Source organism: Syngnathus floridae, chromosome 10, assembly GCF_059516105.1.
Source record: "Syngnathus floridae isolate MCC-2025c chromosome 10, RoL_Sflo_1.0, whole genome shotgun sequence".
NCBI classification, from domain to species: Eukaryota; Metazoa; Chordata; class Actinopteri; order Syngnathiformes; family Syngnathidae; genus Syngnathus; species Syngnathus floridae.
This window is the reverse complement of record NC_142422.1, coordinates 11,182,324-11,197,297: the sequence shown is the minus strand read 5'-3', so window position 1 is coordinate 11,197,297 and position 14,974 is coordinate 11,182,324. Positions and strand designations below refer to the sequence as shown.

General features: G+C 43.2%; 4 protein-coding genes across 5 annotated transcripts; all 4 read left to right on the top strand.

The window, feature by feature from the left end:
* The first annotated feature begins 433 nt into the window (after positions 1–433).
* Positions 434–2,317, top strand: rps9 (ribosomal protein S9). Its single transcript, XM_088388121.1, has 5 exons — positions 434–487; positions 942–1,054; positions 1,132–1,254; positions 1,432–1,618; positions 2,060–2,317. Exons 2-5 carry the CDS (start codon positions 958–960, stop codon positions 2,235–2,237), a joined length of 585 nt encoding a protein of 194 aa, XP_088244247.1. The 5' UTR covers positions 434–487; positions 942–957; the 3' UTR covers positions 2,238–2,317.
* A 590-nt stretch (positions 2,318–2,907) lies between these two features.
* Positions 2,908–6,938, top strand: mboat7 (membrane bound O-acyltransferase domain containing 7). The gene is made up of 9 exons (XM_088387510.1): positions 2,908–3,030; positions 3,560–3,642; positions 3,748–3,877; positions 4,025–4,151; positions 4,222–4,378; positions 4,930–5,125; positions 5,224–5,376; positions 5,451–5,627; positions 5,713–6,938. Exons 2-9 carry the CDS (start codon positions 3,567–3,569, stop codon positions 6,110–6,112), a joined length of 1,416 nt encoding a protein of 471 aa, XP_088243636.1. The 5' UTR covers positions 2,908–3,030; positions 3,560–3,566; the 3' UTR covers positions 6,113–6,938.
* A 639-nt stretch (positions 6,939–7,577) lies between these two features.
* Positions 7,578–11,757, top strand: tmc4 (transmembrane channel-like 4). Of its 2 annotated transcripts, XM_088387508.1 has the most exons (17): positions 7,578–7,791; positions 7,858–7,915; positions 7,982–8,198; positions 8,327–8,478; positions 8,584–8,733; positions 8,817–8,902; positions 9,223–9,368; positions 9,437–9,581; positions 9,786–9,944; positions 10,022–10,179; positions 10,283–10,403; positions 10,468–10,565; positions 10,641–10,824; positions 10,932–11,062; positions 11,136–11,291; positions 11,376–11,454; positions 11,535–11,757. In XM_088387508.1, the coding sequence occupies exons 2-17, from the start codon at positions 7,870–7,872 to the stop codon at positions 11,616–11,618; spliced, it is 2,112 nt and encodes a 703-aa protein (XP_088243634.1). In that variant the 5' UTR covers positions 7,578–7,791; positions 7,858–7,869; the 3' UTR covers positions 11,619–11,757. The 2 variants fall into 2 exon arrangements, with proteins under 2 accessions (XP_088243634.1, XP_088243635.1); XM_088387509.1 differs by lacking the exon at positions 7,578–7,791 and having other exon boundaries at positions 7,797–7,915; positions 8,046–8,198.
* A 128-nt stretch (positions 11,758–11,885) lies between these two features.
* On the top strand, positions 11,886–14,581 carry leng1 (leukocyte receptor cluster (LRC) member 1). Its single transcript, XM_088387511.1, has 5 exons — positions 11,886–12,008; positions 12,230–12,405; positions 12,672–12,854; positions 12,980–13,296; positions 13,394–14,581. The coding sequence occupies exons 2-5, from the start codon at positions 12,274–12,276 to the stop codon at positions 13,611–13,613; spliced, it is 852 nt and encodes a 283-aa protein (XP_088243637.1). The 5' UTR covers positions 11,886–12,008; positions 12,230–12,273; the 3' UTR covers positions 13,614–14,581.
* Positions 14,582–14,974: the final 393 nt, after the last annotated feature.

Sequence of the window (14,974 nt, the reverse complement as noted above, 5' to 3'; positions counted from 1 at the left end):
GAAGGAGTCGTTTTCAATCACATTATAAATTTCTATAGTGACAACAATAAAAGAAATGCTATTCTATTCTAAAATACCTTTAGGGATTATAACTAAAAAGTTTCAAAATGTTGTCTTGGTTCCAAAATAGTGTAAACACCGTAGTACAGAAAAAAACAAAGGGCATCTTTGAGGAAGGACTCGATTTAATTTCAGTCTTAGAAGTCGCATATTGTAATATAGCAAGTAAAATTATGCTACATTAATATTTGTGTAAAAGGGAAATTATACATGCTGTCAGTGTATTAGAAACTCCCATAAAATAAACGATGCATCAAGTACTTCACATTTAGTTATGGTTTTTCGGCAGCAGGGGGCGACATACCAAATATATCAGTTTCGCTCACTTGGTAAAAAGCATGATGGGATATGTAGTCTTCAAATATCATATAAAACACTCAGGCCCGCCATTGACTTCCTCTTTACTACGCGAGCCTGAGCGAAGCAGGTACGGGTCGCAGTCCTCTGGCTTTTTGCAACTTACACACGCCTTATTTAAAATGCTAAGAGTATTCAACATCATTTTGAACAACTCTCCCGCTTGACTAAATGTGTCATTTGTAAACCTTACTATGGTGTTCTGTCGTTTTTTGCAACGCTAGCGCACATGCTAATGCTAATACGGAGCAACGTGGTCTGGCGAATGTGCGGCCTGTTCACGTCCATTGTAAACTGCGCTTGACTATTTTAATCGTAATATCAATATTTCGAGGGCCGGGGTTTATACAGGAGTCTTTCAATTTTGACACGCTGTTGCAGATCACAATATTGGCTTGTGTGATAGGTTCTTACTGGATTGTGTGTATCATCAGCTACAGTCAGCTGAACTCATAGACTTTCTTGTGCATGGATAAATATTAATCAGTTATTTCGCGTGTATTGACATTTCTTTGAATTTGCAGGCACTTGTAAGCAGCCATGCCCGTTGCCAGGAGCTGGGTGTGTCGCAAGACTTATGTCACCCCCCGCCGTCCCTTCGAGAAGTCCCGTCTCGACCAGGAGTTGAAACTCATTGGTGTGTTAAAAGCTCATTGTGGTGTGATTGTGGACCTGTTGAGTCATATGATGCTGAAAGGTCCTCTGTCCTTTCAGGCGAGTATGGTTTGAGGAACAAGCGTGAGGTGTGGAGGGTCAAGTTCACCCTGGCCAAGATTCGTAAAGCTGCCAGAGAGCTGCTCACTCTGGATGAGAAAGACCCCAAGCGTCTGTTTGAAGGTATTCAACAACCTTGTGTTGAAAGCCACTTTGAGGTTTTAGCCAATGATTTAAATTTAAATTGTCTGAATTTCCAGTGTGGTCGCGAATTCCTCGTGAATGAGGCTTAATGCTCAGAGTGGATTATAAAATGTGTGTTTTTGTGGGGGTGAAACTAAATACTTTTGTCACATGCAGGTAATGCCTTGCTCAGGCGTCTGGTGCGTATTGGCGTGTTGGATGAGGCCAAGATGAAGCTGGATTACATCCTGGGTCTGAAGGTTGAGGACTTCTTGGAGAGGAGGCTGCAGACTCAGGTTTTCAAGCTCGGACTCGCCAAGAGCATCCACCACGCCCGAGTGCTTATCCGCCAGAGGCACATCCGGTACGTTGATCACGAGACGAAACGTACACATCGGGGGAGAAAAGGGCGTCAAGTCTTACGAGATGCCCGATGCTTCCTCTTCCATCAGAGGACCGCTGGCTTTTAACACCCTCCGCTGAGATGGGTTAAATATATCACCAAGGTCAATTCGGTATCAAAGCCGTATACCTTGTCAGTAAAGCATTGCCCAGAGCCAATCCTGCCATCCTCTGACTGATACCCGGGGGCAATTAGGTAAGGTATGGGTTGCACCTCGGGCAATGGTAGTGGCTGCTACCCGCAACTCTCCAGGCTGGTGATTAAGATTTAAAATGTGCAGATTTTCTGTGGTGTCAAGAATTCCTCGTCAATGAAGCCTAACACAATTAGGAATATTGTATCATTGCAGGTTGAATTTCACAACTGTCACATTCTTACGTTTCCCCTTCGATCTCTCCACAGTGTGCGCAAGCAGGTGGTCAACATCCCCTCTTTCGTGGTGCGCCTGGACAGCCAGAAGCACATTGACTTCTCCCTCAGGTCCCCATACGGTGGCGGACGCCCAGGCCGTGTTAAGAGAAAGAACTCCAAGAAGGGCCAGGGAGGTGGAGCCGGAGCTGATGATGAGGAGGAGGATTAAGAAGGATATCACTCAGGAGGCGTGTTGAAAAACCTCCTGTTCTGTCAAGTTTTCAATAAATGATTGGTTTGACCAACAAACCTGAGTTGACTTGTTTTTTAGTTGATAGTAGAAATAATTAAAATTTAGGCAATAATGCTGGGGTTTTCAACTGATTACGTCTAAAGGACCACCATTATAACCAAGAAGCTACTTGAGGACCACTGCTTTGGTGGAATATTTTGTTTATTTATGAGTCTCAGCTACATGTGACATAATTTGAATGGGTAAATGATTCATTCTCAAAATTAGCTGGAAAATCATGTCTAAATTGACTTGAGGATTGAACCGATCACCTTCAAGGTTGAAGTCTCACTCTATGAATGGGAGGCCGGGGGGGGTACTTATTTTCATGGTTAGTGTTAGAATTAGAACCCCCCTGTATCTTTCCTTAGGGAGGAACCTGTTCAAATTTGCTATACCAAATGAAAACCCCAGGAAGACAGAAAAAGTCAGTTGATTGTTCACAAAATTAGCTGGGAAATAAATCAAGTCTAAATAAATCAATTTTATTTTTAAAAACGTTACAATTATTTGCGGACCACCTGGAATACCACCGGTTGACATTCCCTGCAATAATGGATACATTTACTCCTCCTGTGATGGTACAGCCCGCCGCCAAGGCAAAATGGCCGCGTCCAATCATGTCGTTGAACGTCACGAAACCAGAAGTACTTTCCCTGTCAGTGAAGACTTGTTGTGAATGGCAAAGCAGGGCTTGGTTCGTCTCCATTTAACAGCAGTCCTCTTCCGCGTAAGTATCATGGCTTTGTGTCGCACACGCTTGTGTAAACCAATTACGCTAATTTATTAAACTACTTTAAATGTCATCCAGTATCGCACTGTGAGCATTGAGGAACTGCTTATCCCGCCGGGTTGCCGACTTTCACTTATGTGGCTGAACTGTTTTGTGTTTTTCGGTAAAAGGGTTTTTAAATTGTTATCATTAATCTAACCCCCGTCCAGGCTACATTGACTGTCGGCGTCAAAAAATGACGCACAAGTCTGCATAATAAAGATGGTCAGTCAAGTGCATTCAAAGGTTGGGGACAAAGTGGATACTAAAACGCCCACATATTGATTTAAGACCTAAAATTTAATTTGCATATGTACATCTTAAATTTTCCATGTGCGACATTGCTGCTTGTCGGGAGCAAATATTTCCTCGTATATACAAACCACTAAAATCAGAAATAATAACTGTCAACATGCACTGTTGTTAGAAAAATCATGTCGTTTTTGTTTTATTTCATTTTATGAATGATTATTATTTTTGCTTGCAGAGCAACAATGTCTCCTGATGAGCTGGTGTACTTGGGAGTCCTCGCAGCCTCCATCCCGCTTGGATTCCTTTTCCGTTACCTCAGTGAGTGTCTTTTTGAGTTCTTCCATGTTTTGGAGAGTTGTAATCTGTATCTGAATGTCACTTGATGGGATTGGAACTCTTGATGATGTCATGTTTGGGTATCAGGTCCTCCCGTAAAGCAGGGGGCTGCTATGCTCCTGGGTCTCTCCATTACGATCACTACCTGTCAAGTGCACACACTCCACTCTTTGGTGACGGTGATTGGAACCTGGATTATTATCAAGAGCAACTGGAGGTAGTTTTTTAAATATGATAATTATTACAGTGGAATCTTGGGGGTTCTTTTACAAGTGAAGGAGCAGCCTCAATGGAATATTTGAGAAGAGACATTTCAAAACTTTAGCGTGTCCTATACTGAGTGTATTCTCCTCTGTGTATAAAGGCTCGCTCCTGCCTTGAGTCTCACCTGGACCTTTTTATACCTCCTCTTCTTCCGGTTGGTCACATGGTTTGGTTTGCCTGCGCCGACACCTTTTGCCAATGCCGTCCAGCTGCTTCTCACGCTCAAGGTACACAATTGTCTGAAAACCAAAATCCAAACGGATGTTTTGACACTTTCTGCATTCCGATACGAGTCAGATGGTGAGCCTAGCCAACGAGGTGCACGGCTTCCACGTGGAGAAGAAGAAGGAAGTGAGTTCCTTCAGCAGGGCTTCGGTGGTTGGTCGTCTGTCTCGGGAGCCGTCCCTGTATGACATCATGTCGTACAGCTACTGTTATGTGGGTGTCATGACAGGTGAGTCAGGAAGAAGAAGTTGTGTCGCTTGTAAGAGGAAATGTGGAAACGTTTGCATGTTATGTTGTCCATCCTGTTGAAATGACTTTATTTTGCATGACTCTTAACCGATTTCTCTCTTTGTCTCACTCTGCTACTTGTCCAACATCGTGTGAGTTCATATATGTCTAACTAGTTTTGTTAAATAGTATCACTAGTACTAATGTGTCGGGCTGAACAATTAATCAAAATTACATCGCAACGTAGCAAAATGAAATTTCGAAAGCTGAAAATTGGAGGGGACATCTGCTTAATTTCACTCTAAAAGCAGTTGAGATTAAAAAAAACTAGTTTGTGGCCAACCCGTTACTTGGTTCAATTTGACCTCACTTTTATTGTACAAAATGGTTCAGCCCTACTAATCTAGCTCTTTGCTATTCTTGTGCTCTTCCCACATGAATCCAATGCCATCTTCTCCATTTGTGTATTTTGTCCACTGCCCACATTTCTGTCTGTCCTTGTCCTCTCATTCCTGTCTTTTCCCATGCTTCCCATTATCTTCCCTCCAAAAGGCCCGTTCTTTCGCTTCCAAACTTACACCGACTGGCTGGAGCAGCCCAAACCGCTGGCCCTGCCCGGCTGGGAGCCGTGCCTGCAGCGACTGAAGCTGGTGCCGGTCTTCGGTGCGCTCTTCCTGGCTGTCAACTCCGCCTTCCCACTGGCTTACGTCCGCACCGACGAGTTCCTGGATCATAATTTCTTTTTCAGGTGACCTCAAATGACCAACCTGTCTCTTTATTTGGATTTTGCCATTTCAACATAAAGAACCCTAACCCAATTTTCCTTGTCTTTCACCCTCACGTCAGGTTCTTCTACATGATAGTGGTGTTCTTCGTGTTCAGGATGCGCTTCTATGCCGCGTGGTGCGGCGCAGAGGCCGGATGCATCAGCGCCGGTCTGGGCTGTTATCCAGAACGGGCTCAGTGCAAACCGGGCGGGGGACCCACCGTCAGCTATAGGTAACCAAAAGTGGATCACCCAGACTTGACCTCTGAAAGGAGTACATGACAAATCTCAAAAATCTTTTTCCAAGCCCCGAGTCGCTGGCTGAGGAGACATACGACTTTAAAACCATCCAGAACATCGACTGCTACAACACGGATTTCTGCGTGAAGGTGCGGCACGGCATGCGTTACTGGAATATGACCGTGCAGTGGTGGCTGCATCACTACATCTACCCCAACGCCCCCTTCAAGTCCTACACGCTCAGGTGAGGGAAGAAAAGGGTGCATTTTGGCTTCAAGCAACTAAAAAGCATCAAACTGAACATAATTAAACATGGATTCTGTGCTTAGGGCGGGCTGGACCATGTTCATTAGCGCATACTGGCACGGTCTACACGCCGGATACTACCTGTCCTTCCTCACCATCCCACTTTGCATCGCCGCCGAGTCGGCCATGGAGGCGTCGGTGCGAGCCCGACTGGGCCCGCGTGGTCAGAGCATCTTCGACTGGGTCCACTGGTTCCTGAAGATGCGAGCTTACGATTACATGTGCATGGGCTTCGTGCTGCTCAAAGCCTCCGACACCATCGCCTACTGGTCGTCCATCTACTTCGCCATGCACTTGCTGGCCGTCGGCTGCATAATTGTGGGCCGGGCTCTCGGGGGAAGCAGGAGAGCAGACAAGAAGACAGACGCTGAGAAGACGGATAAGTCAAAAAGTAATGGCGATAAGAATGACAAACATGACTGAATGGAATATCGCTTGATTGAGGTGGAGTTTCATTTTGGTGGTGCCCTGAGATACAAGTGAGCCACCATACGAGTTTATCAAGATATGAGCTGACGTTGAACTTGACTCAATCCATCTCAAAGGAAGCAATGGTTCCATCAAAGAAGGGTTCAAGCCGTTTATTGCCATTCCCTGTTGAACTAAACGTGAAACAAAGAGAGTCACTTTGAATGATCATAAAATCAATTATGGGTCAATATTAGCTCTTTAAAGTGGCAAAAAGCGGCTGATTTGAACTCATTTCTACCGCTGTAAGATTCTATTCATACTTCAGGAGAAAGCACTGTACAACAGTCAAATGTTCTGTCTGTAATTTATATATTTTATTGTTACAAGTTTTAAGGGACCAAAAAAAAAAAAATTCATTAGATTTTCTTTCAATTACTTGATTATAGAATTTTATTCTGCCAAATATCAGAATCTGCCTAAAAGAATTCCATAATGATTAGTCAGGCCCTAATTATTACTGAGTCAGTTTTGAAACTTTTTTGTGTCTGTATTATACTGCCTCCATGTGGTCGTAGCAGAAAAAGCACAATCTCCATCAGAACTGCATGAATGTGAAAAGCAAAAGTTTTGTAAATATCTGAGGGTCTAAGGGTCTAAGTGAGGGCTCCTCTCCTCACTGAACATCTTTTTTTTTGATAACCGAATCCTCCAGTCTGTTAACTTGTGTGTTTTTCTTGCTGCGGCACTTCCACTACGAGTCATGTATGTTACTTGTCATTCATGTTTCTTAGAATCGTTCATATCGACTTATATACAATACACTGCCTTGACAAATGTCTTTTTATGCGCCGTTGGTTGAACACTCTGAATTGCACCTGCCTGTTATCACTCAATAGTTTTTTCTTCCCGTGTACAAAAATGTGATTTTTTTTTTTTTTAATTACTGTTGATACAGTGATCCCTCGCTACTTCGCGTTTCGTTTACCGCGGGTTCACTACATCACGGATTTTTTTTCCAAATTAAAAAAATATTTAAAAGTCAAAATAAAACGTCTACATTGAGGAAACATGTGTCTAACCTTTAGGACAATGTAGTATTGCTCCAAATGTTCGTTTACATTACTTTAAAAGTCCGTTTTCACGTGTTAGCATGATCGCGAATTAGCATCTTTCCACTAACTCGTTAGCCTGCCCAGTACTTCTTGTTGGTGACCGTACCTTTTGGAACCAATTATCCGTGATAAACGAGGGATTACTGTACTTTCTTGTCAAGTCCCAACTTCAGCATACAGTGGAAATGAAAAGTCTACACACCCCTGGAATAATGCCATTTTTTTGTGATATTTCAGTTTCCAGAAGTCATTCTCCCCTTAATTAAGTTGTACAGGTAATGTCAATGATGTCAATTTTTTTTTAAATGCTTCATCTTCACCACAAAAAAAAGTGGCATTTAAATTGGGGTGTGTTGACTTTTTATACCCACTGTATATTGTACACAATATGTTTATTTTATTTTTTTTGTACAGGCACAATTTCCCTCCTTTAAGTTCAATTGAGTATTACTACTTATTAAATAAAATGAATGGGAAAAATTTTGCCTTTTAGTTGTGGGTTAGAAAGGGTTAACCGTAGCGCACAATACAAAACAAGGAAGTGTGTCCACCTGCAAAGAGTAAAGTCCATCACAGGAGGTGAGAGAGATTCCAGGAAATACCCGTCTTCCCCAAGACAAGCGCTGACTTTGACTTTTTTAACAGAATTTATGAGGAATGGACCCCTGGCAACAAGGCTCAAATGACAATGGCTACACTGAAGGTGTGTTGTTATTTTTTATTATTATTATTCATCATGATTATCTTACCTGCTTTCATTGTCTTGCAGTCGGCGATTACTTATATTCGAATAGCCAAGAGTCGCTGAGATTAAGACGTCCTTCATCTCAAAGGTCCAATCGGAACTACCCTCACTTCAAGTGGAACCCGGCAGCCACAGAAGAAGAAGAGGAGGAGGATGAAGTGGATGGATACAGAGAATCGGGCGATGAGCCTCGGGAGATCCATACCATCCCTCTGCCCATGGCGCTGAAAAGGGCTGTGAGGTCTGAGACTGTATTTTCATTTTAAAAAAAAAATTTTTATATTTGCCACACTTTTTGCTTCACATACACAAAAATTGCAACTAACTATCAAACAAATCAAATTTATAATAATGCTTAATTACATGCAGGCAGGTGCAGGAAATGCGGGTGCCTGTACTTTCCTCCAGGATGACATCTTGGAAACAAAGGAAGCGCAAAACCCTCAAGAAAATCAAAAACAACACCAGAGAGTTCCTAAACTTATTTATGCTTTGGAGGAAGTCTTTGCAACAGATTGGAGGCACAGTACACCAATTCATTTTTGAAATGTATCCTGTTCCTACGTTCCAAACATTCCACACTTGTCAAAACATTATTTTTTTATGGTAAAGTTTTATCCCCCCAGGAAACTTTGGCGGCGGTGTCCAGTCTTATTTCCTGTTCCTGCGTTTCCTGGTGGTACTCAATTTTGTCTCTTTTTTACTGATCGCCGGGTTCGTCTTCATCCCCAGCGTCGTCTTCAGATCTCTCGACAGCATCTCTGTCAACAATACTGGTAACCAGTCTTGTGTTGCGTTGTGTTGAGTTGCTAAGTGAGCTTTGCTAAGGCTTTGCACTGCATGCGTGTGTGTTTTGCAGGGCCCGAGGAATGCATGAAATACGATCCCAATCCTCAAGTCTTGGTGGCATTCTATTATTACATCCTTGACTTCCTTTCGGGAACGGTGAGAGACTCAAATGATCCCACGCAACTCGTTGACATGAGAACATAAGTAGTCTAATCGCAACTTAATCACACTTATTGAGCTCACTTACTTTGTGTTTCCCAATTATTTAATTATTATAAAATATTTTGTGCCACCCCAACTCTCCGTCGCAACTATAAATAGTATCATTTGTCCATAAAATTGTTATAAGTACACTGCTACAATAACAAGGAGAGCGCCACTGCCACCTACTGTAGTGGATGTGCAAATACACTTTATTTTAGTATAAACAGAAAAAACACAGATGTGACTTGATGAGCTCTCCTCCACTTGTTCAGGGTTACATGGAGTATTCGTACCTGTTTTATGGCTACTACAACAACACTCTGGTGGGTGACAACAACTTCTCCTACAACATCCCGCTGGCCTATCTCTTCACCGCCGTCTTCTACTTTGCATTTTGCCTCATCTGCATCTTGGCCCGGTCAGTCGCCAAACTGACTTTTTGAACGTTACGTTTGCCGCACAATTTCCTTATGATCGCTCACGCAGGATGGGGACAGCAGCTCGAGTTGCCGCGACGGGAGGTGGTGTCGTGGGCAACTACAGCATGATCGTGTTCACGGGCTGGGACTACGGGTGCCTGGGAGACCGAGCCACCAAGCTGAAGCAGAGGAACATCCATTATCGGCTCCAGGTCAGAGCGGGACACTCGGACCACCTTTTGGATTAAATTTAAATATTAAATATTCTGAAGAAAAAAAAAGAGAACTACATGTTGTTTCACATCATATAGTATACTTTCTCTGTAAAAAAAAAAGTCACCTAATTATAATAATAATAATTTATTTAACAAAGGGTTTGGTTCATGGAATTTGGACTTTGTTTTTGGTCCACTCAGGTAGATCTGGAGGAGCAACTTATGAAGCAGAAAGCAGCCGCTCTGACCTTCTGTCAAAAACTAATCTTGTACTCCCTTCGCATCTTCATGGCCTTTGTTACTTTGGGGCTCATCGGGGCAACCTGCTACGGCATCTTCGCGGCCACGATTTTCAGTCAGGTATACGCTCGTGACTGGTGCACGTGCACTTGAGTAAATGTCAGAGGTGTAATTGCTGTTTGGACTCACCCTCACAGGGCAAGAGTGGTCAGAGTGGAATTCTGGGTTTGATTTTTGAGTATCTGCCCTCCATTGTGATCACCGCTGGTAACTTCCTGGTGCCGTTACTCTGTGACCAGATCGCCCTGCTTGAGCGATACCAACCCAGCACCACAGTCATACTGGCCCTCTTGAGGTTCAAGCAGCACGTTTTTCAAATGGAGCATCAATAACAAGTGATATTCATACAGTCATGGATATAAAGATAGTTTTCCATCATTGCGTTCTGTCACATTCAGGGCAGTGTTCTTGCGTTTGGTGAGTTTGGGAGTTCTGCTGTTCACCCTGTGGGGTCAGATCACATGCCAGGTGGACAAGAACAAGTGTGACCTGTGCCAGTACAACCACGAGGAGTACCCGGTAAGTGTGCACAAACAAAACACCATGTAACAATCTAAAGATTTTTTTTCCATGTTTGTCTCAGTGCTGGGAAACACGAATAGGACAGGAAATGTACAAGTTGACGCTTTTTGACCTCATTGTTACCATCGCCGTACTCGCGTTAGTCGAGTTTCCACGCAGGTCTGAAATACCGTCTGTCTCTCATTTGCATTTTTATGGGAGGGGATCCTGTAGTCTTATGTTTGTGGTTATCAGGATGGTGGTGGACAACTGGTCCAACAAGCTGACTCGGTGGGTGGGTCGGCAGGAGTTTCTGGTGTCAGCCAACGTGCTGGGCCTGGTGTACGGCCAGACGGTGGTCTGGGTGGGGGCTCTTTTCTGCCCCCTGCTGCCTGTTATCAATACAGCCAAGTTTGTCATCCTCTTCTACTGCAAGAAGGTAACCATTTGAGCATTTGTTCCTACTAGTGAGGGAAAAGCTGAATATCAGGTGAAGGTTCTAAAACCGTTCCATATTGATCAAGCTCCAACCGGATGTGCCCTCAGGTTACACTGTTCAACAACTGTCGGCCTGCTCACAAGACTTTCCGCTCCACCACCTCCACGTTCGTCTTCCTGGTGGTGCTGCTGTTTGGATGGGGCATGGCCACTCTGGTTATGATCTACAGTGTGGCTGAGTGAGTAGTGGCCTTGGTTAGCTGTGTATTATGGATGTTGGATGTTGTTGAAGATCCATGTTTGGTTCTTCAGGATCCGACCATCTATGGGCTGCGGCCCCTTCCGCTTCTTCCCCTACATGTGGGCCATCGTTCCGATGTCTTTCGACCGCCTCTCGGGAGTCACGCAGGAGTTTCTCTTCTTCATTGGTTCCCAGGCCTTCTCCATCCCTCTGTTTGCCTTGTCTTGGTCAGCTCCAATAGCATCCAGCTCACCTCTGACCCTTATGGGGAAAACCAGTATCGTAATTATTTTTTGTTTTCTCCCCAACAGCGTACTGATGGGTTATTTCATCGCCCTGGCTGCTGTTTATGGAAAAAGTCTTACTTTGCTCAGAGCTCAACTCAAACAGGTACAATGTGGTCAATCTGCATTTTTATCTTATTCACTGTCTTCTTTACACGTTGTCCTATTACTGTTTTTTCCTGACAGGAGGGCCGTGACAAGCAGTTCTTGGTCAAACAGATTGAGAATCTGAGTCGCCAACTTCAGATACCAACACGAGACTTTGCGTGACAAACCTTTCTTTCTCCATCGCACTCTTTTATTGCTGTTAGTCTATTTATGATACGTTATAATGATAAACCCTAATAAACATTATTTACAGACTCAATCAACCAGAAAATAAAACAAGACAATACAAGATATACAAAAACAGACTCATTGTTTTTACCTCATGTGTGTGCTACTAAGTCAGTTGGAGAGTTTATGACTGTGGTGAGTTCAAAAAATTCATGTTATTTTGTACATACGTATTTGCGTCATTTACGTACGTCATGGTTGATAATAATAAAGTCAAGGACACAGCGGCATCTAGTGTTCAAATAGTGTTAATGCAATGACGTTTCATGTTTACTTCCGGTGTAGTTTACTGGTGGCTAGCTAGCGACGGCAACTAGCTCCTGGGTAAGTTACTTCCATCGATTCGATCTTATGTTTTAGTGGACGTGTATTAAACGTCTACTGTTATGTTTTTGAATCCCTTTAACAATCACTAATTTATTCTACCTGTACACCGAGTTTAAGATATCAAGTATATCGCTCATGGTTTTCCTCTTATAACGTTTAGGTATTAATTGACTCTCCCCTTTGACTTGCGAATTGAAGTGTTCCTTTTTTCACCACAGTCGAAGCCTGCTTAGCAAGGTAACCAGCCTCCTTCGGGGTAATCATGAACATTCTCCCCAAGAAGAGCTGGCACGTTCGCAACAAGGACAACGTCGCCAAGGTGAGGAGAGATGAAGCTCAGGCAGCCGCGGAGGAGCAAGAGGCCAAGCGGAGAGTGGAGCGAGCCGAGCAAGAGGTGACTTATCGAGACACATTCACTAACTAGCACGCCGCCATACCTCCTACATATGTAAGTGCTACTGTATGTAAGTGTAAACTAGTGTGTGTGGTGGGTAGACAGCATAAATGCAAACACAACACAACCCAAGGCTTTGTTGGGCTTGTGCACCAAGAAAAGGTTCAGGACCATTTGACCTCCACAACAGGCAGAGATCTGTACTCTGCTCAGTGCTGGCACCATTCGCTACGATTAAACACAGCGTTGTTTCTCATACACTTCAGGCACGCACTGAGTTGCTGCGAAAGAAAGCCCGAGCCGCTCTCCAGTTGGAAGCAGGAGGAAGCCAGGAGGTGAAATTCGAGGAACAGAATGGAGCCTTGGAGCACCTCAACCTCTTCCCCCTGGAGGAATCTGTGGTGAAGAAGGACAATGAGGAGTATATCAAAGAAAAAAAAGAGGAGCAGGTACTACATAATGCTACTGTGTCAAATATTTGGTAGCTGCAGTCGAGTTAAGTTGTACGACCCTTTCTTTAGGACAGCATCAAATGAGACATTTTAATGGCTAATGATATTCCTCCTCGTTTCAGGAGAAACAGGAGCGCGCCATCGGCTTACTGGTGTCTCTCGGGCCCCAGCCGGGCACCGAGGTCACACCGTGGTACATGAAAAGTGGCCAGGAGAAGGAAGAGGAGAAGAAAGAAAAGGAGAAGCAGAGCGAGAAGAGGAACGGCAAGGGGAAGGAGTTAACCGAAGAGGAGCGGGAGAAGAAGGATCGACGGCTGAAGGACAGTTTGGACCCGTTGAAGGAGATGAAGAAAGCTATGGGCGAGACAGTCGCCAAGACGCACAAGAGCAAGAAAAAAGACAAGAAAGACAGAGGGGAGAAGAGGAGCAGCGGGGAAAGGTAATGAAGCTGATTACTGCTTGAGGAAAAAGAATATTGCAATTAGTTTATTTCTCAGAAGCCCAGTCGATATGGTTTGCTTGCCTTGTCTCGCCAGCTCAATAGAGCGACTCAGAGCGGAGCGTTTGCAGCGCGAGATGGACGAGCGGCGTCGGGCCCAAGAGCTGCTCGCTCAGCGCAACGGGAAGAACAAGGAAGCGGGCAGGGAGGTCAACGAGCGGGATCGGCCCTACAACAGCGCCTACTTTCCAGAGCTGGCACGCAAGCGGCAACGGCGCGACAGAGACAGCTGGAGGGACGAGATCCTCAAGTTATGAACTCTTTGGTTATCACACACTAAGTACTATGTAGATATTTTCTTTAGGAGAACAAGAAGTGTCAGGGTAGGTGTGGTTAACTCATTCAGTGCCAGCCCAGATGAAATAGATGTTTGACGTCTATACTCGTCAATGGCAGTGAATGAGTTAACTATGTTTTTACTTTTTTTTATTTATGAACATCAGCACAAATTACAACCCACAACAATAAACATCACGGTGCTGAATTTATACTTCTCAAAAGTGAACATTGTCATCTTTGCAAAGGCAGAATTGATTGTGGTCGGTTGCTCACACATTTTTTTTTAAACATAAAAGTTAATTATTCAGATTTTAAACGAAGTGAAGATATTCCTTGGTCAGAATGTTCTCAATTTATCGCTCTATTGTTTTCGTCCATTTTTGAAACAATTCGTTTCAATCTAAATATTGGAATTTATATAATTAATGATCTAATAATATGATACTGTATGTCATTATATTTTTATTAGTGCAATGCAGCCATAAAATTTAACTTTAACGTGGGGATGACGTCACTTAGGGTCCCAAAAGGCTAACGCAAATGAAAAAAGGAAGAAGGTGATGATTTCCTTACAATTAAAACAAGCAATCACTAGAAAACATGAGCGCGGACTGTGTGAGAGTGATCTTGCGAAACAATATGGCAGTAAAAATGTGTCAACAATTTTGATAATCATTAAGCAGAAGGAAGCCCTCAAACCGATCAAGCCATCCAAGGGGATCACCATCATCTCTAAACATTTGGATAAAGGATTGCTGATAAAACGATCATATGTGAAAAGGCCAGCGCCAAATATTGTCTTATGTTAACGGTATGCAAGTTGGATGAAGAATAAAAAGCTACGTCAGTTTGAAGTTTACATACTATACATTTCAGTAAGTCACGGAACATATGTATCTCTATGTGTCTCTAAGGTACAGTGACAATAAAAACCCCTTTTTATTGATTATTTCTTTTTAGTTCTCTGATATAATGCATTTGTTTTCTTGCTATGTGTAATTATTTGCAGTATTTATTAAGGAATTATCATTTTTTTTGGCTGTGGAACAAATTAAACAAATTACAGTGTATTCTTAGGGGAATATTTGACCCAACATAGGACGATTTCAACATACCAAGCAGGTCCCGAAACAAATTAAATTCCTATGTAGAGGTTTGACTATTTTTTTTTTTTGTGGTTGGGTTCATCTATTTTTAACTTTTAAAAACAATCGTTACAAGTCAATTTTTCTTCTCATATTCAGCGATTTTACACAAAAGTACTTTCATTGAGTATGCAATTAGGTGTACAGTTTTCTAATGCGACGTAGCCAGAAATGTTTATTTATGTTACTTTCTG

Bases quoted from the DNA above. Each gene is read 5' to 3' on its own strand.
- leng1 (XM_088387511.1), top strand. From the start codon at position 12,274: ATGAACATTCTCCCCAAGAAGAGCTGGCACGTTCGCAACAAGGACAAC. The intron at 12,406-12,671 runs GTGACTTATCGA...CATACACTTCAG, and splicing joins TGGAGCGAGCCGAGCAAGAG to GCACGCACTGAGTTGCTGCG. The intron at 13,297-13,393 runs GTAATGAAGCTG...TTGTCTCGCCAG, and splicing joins AAGAGGAGCAGCGGGGAAAG to CTCAATAGAGCGACTCAGAG.
- tmc4 (XM_088387508.1), top strand. From the start codon at position 7,870: ATGGACCCCTGGCAACAAGGCTCAAATGACAATGGCTACACTGAAG. The intron at 8,734-8,816 runs GTAACCAGTCTT...TGTGTTTTGCAG, and splicing joins CATCTCTGTCAACAATACTG to GGCCCGAGGAATGCATGAAA. The intron at 10,404-10,467 runs GTAAGTGTGCAC...TGTTTGTCTCAG, and splicing joins ACAACCACGAGGAGTACCCG to TGCTGGGAAACACGAATAGG.
- rps9 (XM_088388121.1), top strand. From the start codon at position 958: ATGCCCGTTGCCAGGAGCTGGGTGTGTCGCAAGACTTATGTCACCCCC. The intron at 1,055-1,131 runs GTGTGTTAAAAG...CTGTCCTTTCAG, and splicing joins CCAGGAGTTGAAACTCATTG to GCGAGTATGGTTTGAGGAAC. The intron at 1,619-2,059 runs GTACGTTGATCA...ATCTCTCCACAG, and splicing joins ATCCGCCAGAGGCACATCCG to TGTGCGCAAGCAGGTGGTCA.
- mboat7 (XM_088387510.1), top strand. From the start codon at position 3,567: ATGTCTCCTGATGAGCTGGTGTACTTGGGAGTCCTCGCAGCCTCCATC. The intron at 3,878-4,024 runs GTAGTTTTTTAA...CTGTGTATAAAG, and splicing joins ATTATCAAGAGCAACTGGAG to GCTCGCTCCTGCCTTGAGTC. The intron at 4,152-4,221 runs GTACACAATTGT...GATACGAGTCAG, and splicing joins AGCTGCTTCTCACGCTCAAG to ATGGTGAGCCTAGCCAACGA.